The following is a 13,885-nucleotide window of genomic DNA, read 5'->3' as shown; positions in this document are numbered from 1 at the left end:
AACTACATGAGTTGGTTTCAACATCAAAAGCCAATAAAAATTATTTGATTACCATTAGTTATTTTTAATTAATTACAAATAATATGAAATTAATAATTAAAAAAAAGTTTTATAAATATTGATCGCAGTTAAATATCTTGTTGGTAATAACTGGACTAATTAATACAGTCGGGCCTCATTATAAGACTATTTGCTGTCTTTTTTATAAATCAAGTATCGCGATAATTAGAGAGAGAAACTAATAAACTTATAACGAAGTCCTGCTGTATATATTTTCATCACAACAGTTGAAAAAGTAAAAATAAATTGACAAGACTTCGTACCATAGTAAATTAATATCGTCGTTGGTTTTCATTTATTTACATGAGAATGTTCCTAAATAAAATGACATTTATTTTGCAATAAATAAGTAAATTGAATAATTAAATTACCTTAACATTATTCATGATATCCATGATATCCCAAACAGGGTTACCACCGTCAATTGGCGGTGATGCGTCGTCTCTTTGTAGTGTTCCACTATCAAGAATAATTCGATCTATAACATATTCAATAATAAATTAAATTTCTATAAAAAAAATGTTTTTTTAATTATATTTAATAATTATTAATTAATAAATGATCTATAGTGAGGATGTGGACAAAACATTGGACCCACTAATTATTGATTTAGCGGTTTCGATTTTTTTATTGAATCTTCATCAGACATCCATAAACATACATCGCAATATAGTCGATGTACACTACAAATTGAGGTAGATTAGTCATGCATTTGATGAAGTATGATACTGAAGTTAGCCGAGGTCTAATAATTGCATGACTCTCAATGCGAAGCATTAGAGTGTGCTTTACGATCGAAAAATTCAGTTTGCCTCTTTTTTGCTACTGTTTTTTTTTTTAATTTTTTTCAAAACGATAAATTATAAAAAACAAAAAATTCCGTCTATAGTTTTTTCAATTTTCTACATGTGCATATTTTTATTTTTTATTTTTTTGTAATTGATTTTTTGAAAAAAAAAAAAAAAAAAATCCGAAAATTGTTAATCGTCTGTTAACTTCAGGATCATGATGAAGTTACTGTATTTTATTTGTTCTCTATTATATTTGCGATGCATGTATGCTTATAGATGTCGGATGAAGATTCACTAAAAGAATCGAAACGTCGCTAAATCAATAATTAGTGTATTCGATGTTTTGTCCACATTCCTGCTATATATAATTTATTAATGATCATGGATACGAACAAACAGAATAAGTTATTGATTAATTTTTAATAAAATTACCATCACTGTCTAATTGAGAAATAGGACTCTTTGGTCTAGGTCTTGATGTATGTCTTGAAGCTATTCTCTGAGGTACATTTGGCACAGCTCCATCTTCATCAGCCTCTAAATCAGTAAACATATGACTTGGATTTGATACTTTTTGTAATAATTCTAATGCCAGCCTTTTACTCATTTCTCCTTGAAAAAATGCATGCTAAAAAAAGTAATCGATAACATTAAATAATTATTAATTAAATAAATTATTTAGTGATGTTATAATAACTACTTAATTGAATTATAAACCTGTAATAATTTTTCTGCAGTCGGTCGTTTCTTAGGATTTTTAGTCAACGCGATTTTAACAAAATTGTGAAACGTCGGGCTCCATTTATCGCGATCCTTTAATGTAGGAGGCTTAAATCCTGACTTAGACATAAGAAATAGTGCTCGCATTGGATGAAGGTCGAACATCGGAGGTTGTAATTCTGCTAATTCTATTGCTGTGATACCGCATGCCCAAATATCACACAATTGATTGTATCCACCTTTTCTTTCAACAGCCGCAACCTATTTAACGAATTAATTAATTAATTAATTTTATTTTAAATTACTACATTGTTTCAAAACATTATTTTTATGAAAATAATAGTATAATTTATAACAATACAGCTAAATCGCTTTGAATAATTCAGTTTTTCCGAGAAAAAAACAGTTTTAATTTTTTTTAACTATGAAATATCGTTTTGATCGAATTTAAATTTTGAGGAATTACTTCAGATGTGAAAAGAAGTAAAAAAAGTTGGTTTCATATTTTTGCTCGCCAAGACTTATAACTAAATAGATTTTGGAGTCGATCAATCGAATAGTTTATTATAAGTTATACGAAAAATAAAAATTAAAACAATTTTTTTTTTTAAGTTTTTGTCGCATGATTCGTAAGTCGCTCAACCGATTTGTTTTCAAGTTTGATCAAATTTAAGTCTAAAAGATATCGTCGGACAAAAATTACTTTGTTTCAGCGAAATGTATATTTTTTCGGTTCAATTGTTTTTTCAACTCGAAGAGCTCAAAGGCTTACTAATAATAACGTTTTCGAGCTCTCTGAGTTTACTCAGAAACTATTGTAGATAGAGATTTGGAATTCTGAGGGTTATTGTATCTTATTAGTACCAACATATTCTCAAAAGATGATTGAGATTTTCAAAAAGGCAGATTCACTATTCTTATCATTCTATGGGTTCTATGATAACAATTTATTTATAAAATATACCTCTGGTGCCATCCAATATGGTGTCCCAATAAAACTTTTTCTTTTATTGATTGTTGCTGTTATTTGGGCAGAAACTCCAAAGTCTGCCAATTTAACATCACCAGATTCTGTCAATAATATATTTGCACCTTTTATATCTCGGTGCATCTTTCCCATTCCATGTAAATAAGCCAGTCCCAAAAGTGTCTCACGACACATGTATGCTATTTGTATTTCACTCAATGGTCCAGTAACTATTCGAAATAAAAAAAAATTAATTACGTTTTATATTAAAAATAAATGATAAACTGAAATTACTAATTGAAGAAACATAATATCAGAGGGATGATAAAAAAGTTATAAGAGAAAAATATAAAATAAAAATAACAACAAAAAATAACCAATATCACATTAGCAGAAGTAGTCTAAGATGCACTGATAGAAGGATTTTTTGGTATTTAAGAAATGGTTTCTTAAATACTAAGAAATCCTTCTATCAGTGTGAGACAAGAAAATATGTGGAAGCATGGAAAGGACAAGCGGTGGAAGCAGACCTGTACATGCTCCTAACACAAACACTCAGAAATGAGCCGGATGAAAAAATATGCTCATATCTGAGAACTTTTGAGAGGCAAGTCAACGGAGAGGACAATTACGTGGAATAACCGAAGTTCCAGTGCCAGGAAAGCAGGAGGGTTGTATTTGTGATTATTAGTGATGAAAATGACATGTAATATTTGATAAACCAAAGTATAAAAGCAGAACATTCAAAATAAAAGACGTTTAGATTAAATAATATAATATATTACAAAGAATTTAATTACCTAGATTATAAGCAAAGAAAAAAATGTAAAAAGTTACAAATGTAATCTATACATAGAAATAAATAAATAAAATAAAAAAAAAAACAAATATTACTTATATATAAACTAATAAATTTATAGTTTTACTTATCAATATTACAACAATTTAAAATGATTTGATAAATAAATAAATAATGAACTAAAATGACTCATTGAAAATTATAATTTATAAATTGACAAAAGTTAATAATTCAATTATAATTAAGGATAATAAAAGATTTATTAAAGTATGTAGGTTAATCTAAATTGGCCAAATAGATTTGGAATAAAAAAATTAATATAAATATATTCATATTTACATTACACAATAAATTTATAGAGTAATAAATAAAAATAAAATTTATTAATGTAAATTATAATAACGAATAAAAATAACTCACTATGATAAATATCTTGTAATGAACCACCACCACAGTATTCCATACAAATCCACAATTTATCACGTCTCAAATAACTGCCATAGTAAGCAATAATATTTTGATGTCGACAATCTTTCATCATTAAAATTTCCTGCTGTATGATAGCAAAGTCGTCGCCTAAAAATTAACAAGCAAAAAAAAATTAATTAATATAATAAATTATCAATAAATAAACAATAATCTTGATTATAAAAAACGTATCAACACTTGACATCACCTGGTTCCAACTTGATAACCTTTATCGCAGCAAGATCATTCATGGACAGTCTTTTAGCCTTAAATTATTTTAAGACAATGGAGTTAATTAATTAAATAAAATTGCCATCAATAAGTAGACGTCTAGTAAAAATAATAATCTGAAAAAATACCTTGTAAACATCACCGTAAGTTCCGCTACCAATTCTTTGAATGAGTTCATATTCATCTTGTGGATTTCGTCTACTTATGTCGCTTGAGAGTACATTGGCATTTACCGCCATTGTATATCAACATTCGTTAGATTTTATTACCATTTATTCATTTAATTATTTATATTTATCACTATTTATTATTTTATTATGTACAGTAATATGCGTTGATTAACTGTAATTACTTTAGTTTATAAATTACACGATGAGTTATTGTTATTATTATTATTGTTGTTATAATTATTATTTATTTTCCGAGATGTCACACGTTCGATAGAAACGTCGCCATGGTCGCCATTGTTCACAACAGCACTGAACTTGGCCGCGCATGGAATGACTTTTCCAGTGATCAGCATCTTCAGGTCAGCTAGTGGATAGTGCTGCTTTTGTGCTGGTGGTTGGTTGTCTCTCTACCTCTACTCTGGGACATCATGGACGTGGGGAATGGAGGCGAGTAATTTTAATGAGAGAAAAAGAGAGAGAAGAAGTCGATTTTCGAAGATATGGCGACTACGCCAATGACAAGTCAATGTTCCGTAATTTAAATTACTTATTTAAACTGCCGCCAACTTTACCTACCGTCCTACTAATTACACGCTCCTTTTGACGTCTTATTTAATTATTTATGGTAATTAAACCAGCAGACATTAGACAATTTTATTATTTTTTAATAAATGGAGTCAGTAAATAACAAACGGTTTATTAAAATATATAAGGATTTAAGAAAAAAAAGTATATATTTTTTAGTTATATGTCATTTTTTTGAATTTAAAAAAAAATTTATGAAATCTGTTATTTTCTGGCTCAGTTTATCATTTTTTGTTTAAAATTCATTAGTTTTTTATTATTATCATTTTTAAATATTGGATTAATTGGATAATTGTAGAAAAAATTCATATTTCAAATTGTAAAATTACCCAAGTAGCACAGAGACCGCTTTAAGATGTCATAAAGATTTCTTAAAAGGAATAAGACAAATTTTATTTTGTCTAAAATTTTGTGGCAAATTTTTTTATATAAATAAGACATACAGATGTTCGGCTGCCCAATTTCAAAACACAGTAAGGGACAAATTTTTCAAAATCGATTTTTTAGTATTTCTAGTTCCAGTGGAGTCTAGCGGACATGATTCAATACATATTTCGAAAATTTTATTTTTGTCAGTTACTGTGTTTTGAAATTGGGCAGTCGTATTGGTTTTAGGAGTCATAGAAAATTTGTGTTCTTTTCCCCGTCTTAAAAAAGTCATTTCATTTGACAAGTCGTTCAGATAACATCCAAAAGTTTCCATATATAGATTCCACTCAAATAAGTCAAAAAAGAACTGTTGCTGCAACAGGACAATTTTGTAGCAGCTATAGGGCCCACCTTGTTTACAGCTACAAGATCAGTCCTGTTGCAGCCACAGAAATAGATCTGTGACTACAACAGGAATAAACCTGTGTCTGCAACAGGACTGATCTTCTGAATACTACGGGGATTTCCTGTTATACTGTTGCAGCGGGAGTCCTGTAGCTATAACAGAACTGCCCTGTAGCTGCTACAGAGCCATGTCCTGTTGCAGCAACAGTTTTTTTTTCCGTGCATGGGAGTGGATTCTATGAGAACTTTTGGATAGGGAATTTATTTATGATTAACTTTTTGCCGCCGTTTATGTCAAGTCTTTTAAACAGTTATTGTTTTTTGACGACGAATTTCTGATTGTTTTATCAAAATTCGAATGCCTTATCGATAGGTCAAACAACTGCTATCTTATAAAGATCGTAAAGCCAAGTATGCTACTTGGGTCCTTGGTGGTGAGGTAGATTTTAATATTTATTCAACTCATTATTCTCTAAAACTGAATTAGTGAAATTTACTTCGAATTAGTAAATATTCACCGGGAACTCGCTATAAGTATACCACTGGTTGAATTAGTGGTAGACTTATAGCTGTAAAAATTGTCATTATCCATTGATTTGCAGTGAATTTCACTTTTAGAGGGTTTATTAATAGTTTGGGGTGTTCCGGTCTTTGATAAAATGAACTTGACCTTCAAATGTTACCTTCAACTTGTCGGTACATTGACTGAAACTATTTCTTCGTAACTCAGTTGCGGAAAACCCGTGACTATTTGGTTAATATCGTATAAATTTACACAAAATTTGAAATTTAATAAATATTGTATTATATTTTACTTATTTCGATTTCAATCTCTTATACATTATAATTATCTGATAATTCAGAAAAAGTGCGAGTATACATTTACTCGCTAAAAAATATTTCATACAGAATTAGAAATCTCGTTTTATACATAAATTTCAACAATTTTCTTTTTTTAATGTCAATTGCAATCAAATGTATAAGATATGTTTTTTTTTTTTAGAATACTGAACAGTCACAACTAAATTCCATATGACTAATTGATATTATTTTGTAAACTGATGGATAAGATAAACTTTAATAAATAGATGACGGGCTTACAAGATAAAATTTAATAAATAATCAATCAATCAATTAACTTGTCGATAAATTTAAAATTTTTGATGTTATTCTAAGTTTCCATAAAAAATTTTGGATGCCTTCCTGTAAAAGTTTAAGTATTCACAATAATGAGGATTGGAAGTGAAATTATTTTTTTCAAAAATTTTCATGGCTTCTTCATTGTGTATTGTTAAATCACATGTATGCATGTCGGGCAACTGAGACTCGATGAAATTTCCACCATATATTAGAGTATCATTATTTTGCAATATAACTCCACAGGATAATTCATAATTGGTAGTCATCATCCCGTATGATAACATTGGAATACCGTCATAACGTATCTAATTTATAAATATAAATTTATTTTAGTTTAAAATAGTTTGTGTATGGTATTTTCAAATATATTTACCTTATAGACCTTCATAATGTCAAATTGGTATATGCGAATGCTTGAATTAGCGATATCTGCTTGGTTATTGACTTTCATCTTGATAACTGACAAAAATATATATACAATAATTATAAAAAATGCGAAGTCTTCATTTTCTGTAGGGTTATTTCAGAAACTATGACATTATTAAAATAGTTTTTCACCAGCTGAGTTCGAGTTTAAATATAATATAATAATAATAATCATTATATATAGGGGAAGGGGGAGGGGGCAAAGGGGGGTAGGGTAGGCAAAACGGGGTACCCCCAAAATTTGATAAAAAAAATTTTATGTTTTAAATGGTTTTTAAACATTCCAAAATCACTTATGTAAATATAATTAAGCGTTATTTTGAATTTTTTTTGATAAACTTTTTCGGAAATCAATTGTCAGTTGAAAAATATTAATGACGTTTGTTTTATGATAAAAACTATTAAAAACTTTTTTTCTTCTTTTGTGTCCAATAAACATGTAAAATATAATTTTTCTTCATGTAAATTACTTTACTTAAAAAATTCAACTTAATCAAATTCGTTTAAAATCCAGAAATTTTTTTTTTTTATATTTTTTAGGGGGTACCCCACTTTGCCCGCAGAAATGAAAAATTTTTTTTTTCAACGGTAACTGAAAATTTCTTCTATTTACTTTGAATATCATTGAAAAAAAAAAAAAGATTTAGCGTATTTGAGTCCTCGAAAACTTGGTATTTCCTTAAGTACCCCCTTTTGCCCCTCCCTCCCCTATTTTATATATAATATAATATAATATAATAATAATATATTAATATAAAAAATAAAATATAATAATTAAAAATTGTGGTTTTTTATGAGTAACGCGGCTAAAATATTCTAATAAAAAATGAAAAATAATTTTTTTTATTCGAAATATTTTTGGAAATTCTGTGGCCATACATCTGTTCATAAAGTTTGATATATTCCATGTAAAAAAAATTCATCCCAAAAAGGTTCGAAGAACGTTAAAAAATAAAAAAGGATTTAAAACTAATTATAAACATTTTTTCACGGTTACCGGAACTGTTCAAGAGCGCAATTTGTGCGCTAAAAATTTGTTTACTCTTTAGTTTTTTTAAAGTTACAAAAATCGTCAACACGAGATTCAAATTCCTTAAATTCGGGTATACTATTATAAAATTTTTTTATAGTGGATGTTTCCTAAAAATTCATTTTGTAGATAATACTCAAAGTTTTCGTGTTATATTGTTGTCCGCATATATTTATAATCCAATAAAAGAACCGATAATAGGGTCCTAAACCATAATTATTATCATACTTTCTGAGAATAATTAACATTCGAACTAATATTTACCAAAATCAGAATTGCAAAATTGTTCCACTAATGGCACCTCCTTGCACATGCATCCCGTTACAATTTTTATTTGAAAAATTAGTGTGCAAAAAACCAATATCTTCGTTAAATAATAAATCTGTTCCATCTATAATAAAAAAATCAGAAAATGAATCGGATGTAATAACAATATGTGTAGATGAATTTTTATTTTTTTAACTTAAATAAATATTTAAAAAATGTTTACTAACTATCTTCATATTGAAATGAAAACTTCGTTTTATTGAAAGTAAATAGAAGTTTCGAATAAATTTGACTGAATATTAATGAAGGTTCGAAACTGTTGCCGGTTTGTTGACAACTAACGATTTGTCATACATTTAATAGATTAAATATGATGGTAATTATGTGGAAAGGGAGAAAAAGTCGGGAAGTCATTTGCCTATTAGTATCAGGTGATTACATTGTAACTATTACGGGGAATTTCAATCGGTGACGTGACTGTTAATTACCACAATAAATGTTAGTTGAGTCATAAATAAATTTTTTTAGATTTTAAAGACTTCAGGCAGACGATACGAAAAAATTCCATAAAATAAAATGCAGATATTCCGTATCGAAATATTATCTAAAAAATCAGCTCAAATTTTGACCTAAATATAAAAAAAATTAGATCTATATACGTAGATCTAAATTATTTTTTCCCGGGTAAAATACAAAGTTCAAATATTAATATTTAAAAATAATTTTACGATCTACTTATTTATAATATTTATTTCGATATTCCCCCTATGAAATAAATTAATTAATTAGTAATTAATTTACTTGATGTTTTAAATTAAAACGTTAAGCTTATTCTAAATATAAATTTAATCGGGATTTTTTTTTATTATTCCGTTCCATATACGTCTTTTATATATATTTTGTATATATATATATATATATATTGAGACAATGCAGAATGTCTTCGTCGTCCTCAGCCTTACGGTTTCCCTGCTATCGTCGTATCATCGACCTAAAACTCGAGTCATAGTGCCATGGTCACATGACTAATTATCACCTCAACGTATGACCGTGAGGGAAGTGGGGAGCGAGCCCAAATACTCAGCCCTAAGACCCTACGGTGGTTAAACCACTTCGATCTTGGATCCTAACAAGCACCCCAGAGATGAAAGTACGGTGGGCCCAGGCTTGGCCCAAGCTTGTAAGCCAGCCGTGGTAGAACTCTGGAATGATAACACAAGACCAGTCCTGGTTGCTAGACCTGGCCCATCCTTGGTTGGCAGGCCTGGCCTAGTCATCGTTACCAGACTTTGCCCATGCATCGAAGAAACGAATAAATTTAACTAAAAAAAAAAAAAAATTGTTATTATCAACCCCGTAGAGTTCATGATCATTAACGTTTAAACTATCTAAGGGAGGTAGATGATGTGAAAAAAACTCGGTGAAAGTTCTGCTGGGCTCCGGGCGCGAACTGCCGTCCTTCTGATTTCTGGGTCCGAACGATAGCTACTGGACGAATCTACTAATGTTGAACGAATACATTTATATGATCTACTTATTAAACCATAGGTATAGCCAAACTTGGGTAATCCTACCTTGGCCCAAGTCTGGGTTGGCATTGGATGGCCAAGACAGGGACACCCAGTCTTGGCCCAAGCTCGGGTAATCATTGTCACGGCCAAGGCTAGGTTACCCAGTCCTGGCCTAAGCCTAAAGTAGATAAGCAAGGATGGATTTACTGCGCCTGTAGGGATCTGTAATATCATTGTGGATAAGTGGGAGGTTGGTAATCTTCTTTACCGACGGCTGAGAGAGGGCGCTAGTTGTATGTCCACATATCTACTACTTGGGTTGCCATTGAATGGCCAAGGCTCGGTTACCCAGTCTTGGCCCAAGCCCGGGTAATCATTGTAACGGCCAGGACTGAGTACCCAATCTTGAGCCAAGCATGGGCCAATATAGGTGTGCCAAAGCTAGATTCCCCAGTGCTGGGCCAAGTAGGGCCCCGTCGTTCAACTCTGGCAGCTCCTGCGTGGGACGTGCTAATAATAAAATAAGATAGAAATCTATATAAATCATAAAATATTCTAGCGATATACTCGCCATACTATTACTCTAAGTCTACTTATAATTTAAATTCTTTTATTATATCTATCCTATCTCATTACTGTTATACTAAAATATAAATTTAATTAATCAAGTGAAAATACACAAAAAATCTGTGCCACGCGCCCACTAAATATATTTAGAACCGTTGCCGCTGACGAGCGACATGATAGTTCATAACTTATTACTACGAATAATTGTAAGTAATTTTTATTATTATATCTAGCAGAATAAATTGTTTATTATATTTTATTATATTGCCTGTACTTTGTCTAGACTCTTTAAACGCAAATTATCCTATAATAATTAGGTAAATTCGAGAATATACAACCGTAAAGTAGGTTATCTTAATTTTATTTGTTGTCTGATCGAATGAGTGCGGGTTTTTTTCATTGCGAGAACCTCACTGTGTTGTCTAAGTGATATAAATTTCGTAGAGGCCAGCCTAAGCCAGGGTTCAACCCGCAAATTCTAGTGGATGCTGGTAAAAATCGCGGGTATAAAAAGCGATTTGCCTCAACTGCATTGAAAAAATGAACTTGACCTTCAAATGTTACCCTCAACAAGATGGTTCATTGACCCAAACTATTTCTTCGTCAGTTAGGTGCGGAAAACCCGTGACTATTTGGTTAATATCGTATAAATTTACGCAAAATTTAAAATTTAATAAATATTGTATTATATTTTATTTATTTCGATTTCAATCTCTTATACATCATATATCTTATCTGGTAAATCAGAATAAGTGCGAATATACATTTACTCGCTAAATAATATTTCATACAGAATTAGAAATCTCGTTTTATCCATAAATTTCAACAATTTTTTTTTTTTAATGTCAATTGCAATCAAAAGTATAAGATATGAATTTGTTTTAGAATACTGAACAGTCACAACTAAATTCCATATGACTAATTGATATTATTTTGTAAACTGATGGATAAGATAAAATTTAATAAATAGATGACGGGCTAACAAAATAAAATTCAATAAATACTCAATCAATCAATCAGCTTATCGATAAATTTAAAATTTTTAACATTATTCTAAGTTTCTATAAAAAAATTTGGATCTCTCCCTGTCAAAGTTTAAGTATTCACAATAATAAGGGTTATAAATGAAATTATTTTTTTCAAATTTTTTCATGGCTTCTTCATCGTGTATTGTTAAATCACATGTATGCATGTCGGGCAACTGAGACTCGATGAAATTTCCACCATATATTAGAGTATCACCATCTTCCAACCTAACTCCACAGGAATATTTATAATCGGTAGTCATCTCCCCGTGTAATAACATTGGAATGATATCGTTAGAACGTATCTAATTTATAAATATAAATTCAGTTTAGTTTAAAATAATTTTTGTATAGTATTTTCAAATATATTTACCTTATAGACCTTCATAATGTCAAATTGGTATATGCGAGTTTCAATTGGATAATACGAAATTGGATTTCCGATATCTGTGTGGCTATTGATTTTCATCTTGATAACTGACAAAAAAATATATACATTAATTATAAAAAATGCGAAGTCTTCATTTTCTTTAGGGTTATTATAGAAACTACGACATTATTAAATAGTTTTTCACCAGATGAGTTCGAGTTTAAAACATAATAATTAAAAATTGTGTTTTTTTATGAGTAACGCGGCTAAAATATTCTAATAAAAAATGAAAAATAATTTTTTTTTTTCGAAATATTTTTGGAAATTCTGTGGTCATATATCTGTTCATAAAGTTTGATATATTGCATGTAAAAAAAATTCATTCCAAAAGGTTCATAAATCCCATTCGAGAATTTTGCTGGTTCGAAGAACGTTAAAAAATAAAAAAGGATTTAAAACTAATTATAAACATTTTTTTACAGTTACCGAAACTGTTCAAGATTGCAATCTGAGCGTTGAAAATTTGTTTAATCTTTAGTTTTTTTAAAGTTACAAAAATCGTCAACACTAGATTCAAATCCCTTAAATTCGGGTTTACTATTATAAAGATTTTTGAGAAATTTTTGAAATGAGCTTTTTTTTATAGAAGATGTTTCCCAAATATTCATTTTGTAGATAATAATCAAAGTTTTTGCGTTGTATTATTGTATATATATACTTATAATCCAATAAGAGAACCGATAATAGGGTCCTAAACAATAATTATCATCATACTTTCTAAGAATAATTAATATTTGAACTAATATTTACCAAAATCAGCATTACAAAATTGTTCCACTAATGGCACCTTCCTGCACGTGCATCCCATTACAGTTTTTGCTTGAAAAATTAGTGTGCAGAAAACCAATATCTTCGTTAAATAAATCTGTTCCATCTATATTAAAAAAATCAGAAAATAAATCGGATGTAACAATAATATGTGTAGATGAATTTTCATTTTTTTAACTTAAATAAATATTTAAAAAATTTTTACTAACTATCGTCATATTGAAATAAAAACTTTGTTTTATTAAAAGTGAATAGAAGTTTTGAATAAATTTGACTAAATATTAATGAAGGTTCGAAACTATTGCCGGTTTGCTAATAACTAAAAATTTGTCATACATTTACTAGATTAAATATGATGGCAATTATGTGGAAAGGGAGAAAAAGTAGGGAAGTCATTCACCTATTAGTATCAGGTGAATACATTGTAACTATTATGGAGAATTTCAATTTGTGATGTCAGCGTTAATTACCACAACAAATGTTAGATGAGTCATAAATAAATTTTTTTTGATTCTAAAGACTTCAGGCAGACGATAAGAAAAATTCCATTAAATAAAATGCAGATATTCAGTATCAAAATATCATGTAAAAACTCAACACAAATTTTGAATACGTCGCTTACTAAAATGAATTCTAAAATAAACCGTCGAATAAAACACTGGAAAAAAAACCTTTGTTCACAAAAATTTTTAGTGACACAGCTAAATGTTAATTTATTTTTAAACAGAATCTATATTGATAGCACGTAATAATAAGCAAATGTATCGGTCACTTTTTATCATCTACACAGAAATGATCTTCTTTACAATTACAATAATATTTTATAAGTGATACGGATTAAATTAATTTAACAAAATATTTTAATACGATCGACTGAAATTAAAACAATACATAATGCATAATAAAAATAATTATGACATTATAAGACATAAAGGAATGTACATATGCAATAAAAGTAATGTGCAGTTACAAAAAAAAATTTTTTTTTCCGGTTGAAAATACTTGAGGTCATAGTCCTGTGACTTCAAGTCCAAGTAAAATGGCTTTTAACAAACGGAAAATATTTATTATATTTATAAAATCGATTTAAGGATATAAGTATATATACATAAAAATATTTAACAAAGAATGTCAGTCTATCACAATGTCAGTTAGT

At 29.0% G+C, this 13,885-nt stretch overlaps 3 protein-coding genes across 9 annotated transcripts in view; all 3 read right to left on the bottom strand.

Annotated features, from left to right (window-relative positions):
• LOC130667003 (mitogen-activated protein kinase kinase kinase kinase 5) overlaps nt 1-4,526 on the bottom strand; it is an 18,362-nt gene extending 13,836 nt beyond the window's left edge. For 3 of the 7 annotated variants that reach the window (XM_057468370.1, XM_057468368.1, XM_057468369.1), the window contains exons 1-7: nt 4,165-4,525; nt 4,014-4,071; nt 3,758-3,913; nt 2,536-2,768; nt 1,569-1,832; nt 1,284-1,479; nt 432-538 (exon numbers count right to left, since the gene is read on the bottom strand). In XM_057468370.1, the coding sequence (XP_057324353.1) occupies nt 432-538; nt 1,284-1,479; nt 1,569-1,832; nt 2,536-2,768; nt 3,758-3,913; nt 4,014-4,071; nt 4,165-4,275 (1,125 nt within the window). In that variant the 5' untranslated portion in view covers nt 4,276-4,525. Of the gene's footprint in view, nt 1-431; nt 539-1,283; nt 1,480-1,568; nt 1,833-2,535; nt 2,769-3,757; nt 3,914-4,013; nt 4,072-4,164 lie in introns of all 7 variants that reach the window. The other 4 variants (XM_057468364.1, XM_057468367.1, XM_057468371.1 and 1 more) reach the window with 2 other exon arrangements.
• A 2,017-nt stretch (nt 4,527-6,543) lies between these two features.
• LOC130667004 (uncharacterized) lies at nt 6,544-8,764 on the bottom strand. Its single transcript, XM_057468373.1, has 4 exons — nt 8,656-8,764; nt 8,426-8,552; nt 7,079-7,164; nt 6,544-7,010 (listed from the first exon to the last, which is right to left on the bottom strand). Exons 1-4 carry the CDS (start codon nt 8,662-8,664, stop codon nt 6,732-6,734), a joined length of 501 nt encoding a protein of 166 aa, XP_057324356.1. The 5' UTR covers nt 8,665-8,764; the 3' UTR covers nt 6,544-6,731.
• A 2,569-nt stretch (nt 8,765-11,333) lies between these two features.
• Nucleotides 11,334-13,054, bottom strand: LOC130666581 (uncharacterized). The gene is made up of 4 exons (XM_057467697.1): nt 12,939-13,054; nt 12,712-12,835; nt 11,905-12,008; nt 11,334-11,836 (listed from the first exon to the last, which is right to left on the bottom strand). Exons 1-4 carry the CDS (start codon nt 12,945-12,947, stop codon nt 11,555-11,557), a joined length of 519 nt encoding a protein of 172 aa, XP_057323680.1. The 5' UTR covers nt 12,948-13,054; the 3' UTR covers nt 11,334-11,554.
• Nucleotides 13,055-13,885: the final 831 nt, after the last annotated feature.

The sequence above is a fragment of the Microplitis mediator genome, chromosome 4, assembly GCF_029852145.1.
Source record: "Microplitis mediator isolate UGA2020A chromosome 4, iyMicMedi2.1, whole genome shotgun sequence".
In the NCBI taxonomy this organism is placed as follows: Eukaryota; Metazoa; Arthropoda; class Insecta; order Hymenoptera; family Braconidae; genus Microplitis; species Microplitis mediator.
The sequence above is the reverse complement of the archived record's forward strand: the minus strand, read 5'-3'. Positions and strand labels throughout refer to the sequence as shown.

Bases quoted from the DNA above. Each gene is read 5' to 3' on its own strand.
- LOC130667004 (XM_057468373.1), bottom strand. The intron at 7,165-8,425 runs GTAAATATTAGT...TATTTTTGTCAG, and splicing joins ATTTTGCAATTCTGATTTTG to TTATCAAGATGAAAGTCAAT. The intron at 7,011-7,078 runs GTAAATATATTT...TTTATAAATTAG, and splicing joins ACATTATGAAGGTCTATAAG to ATACGTTATGACGGTATTCC.
- LOC130666581 (XM_057467697.1), bottom strand. The intron at 12,009-12,711 runs GTAAATATTAGT...TTTTTTTGTCAG, and splicing joins ATTTTGTAATGCTGATTTTG to TTATCAAGATGAAAATCAAT. The intron at 11,837-11,904 runs GTAAATATATTT...TTTATAAATTAG, and splicing joins ACATTATGAAGGTCTATAAG to ATACGTTCTAACGATATCAT.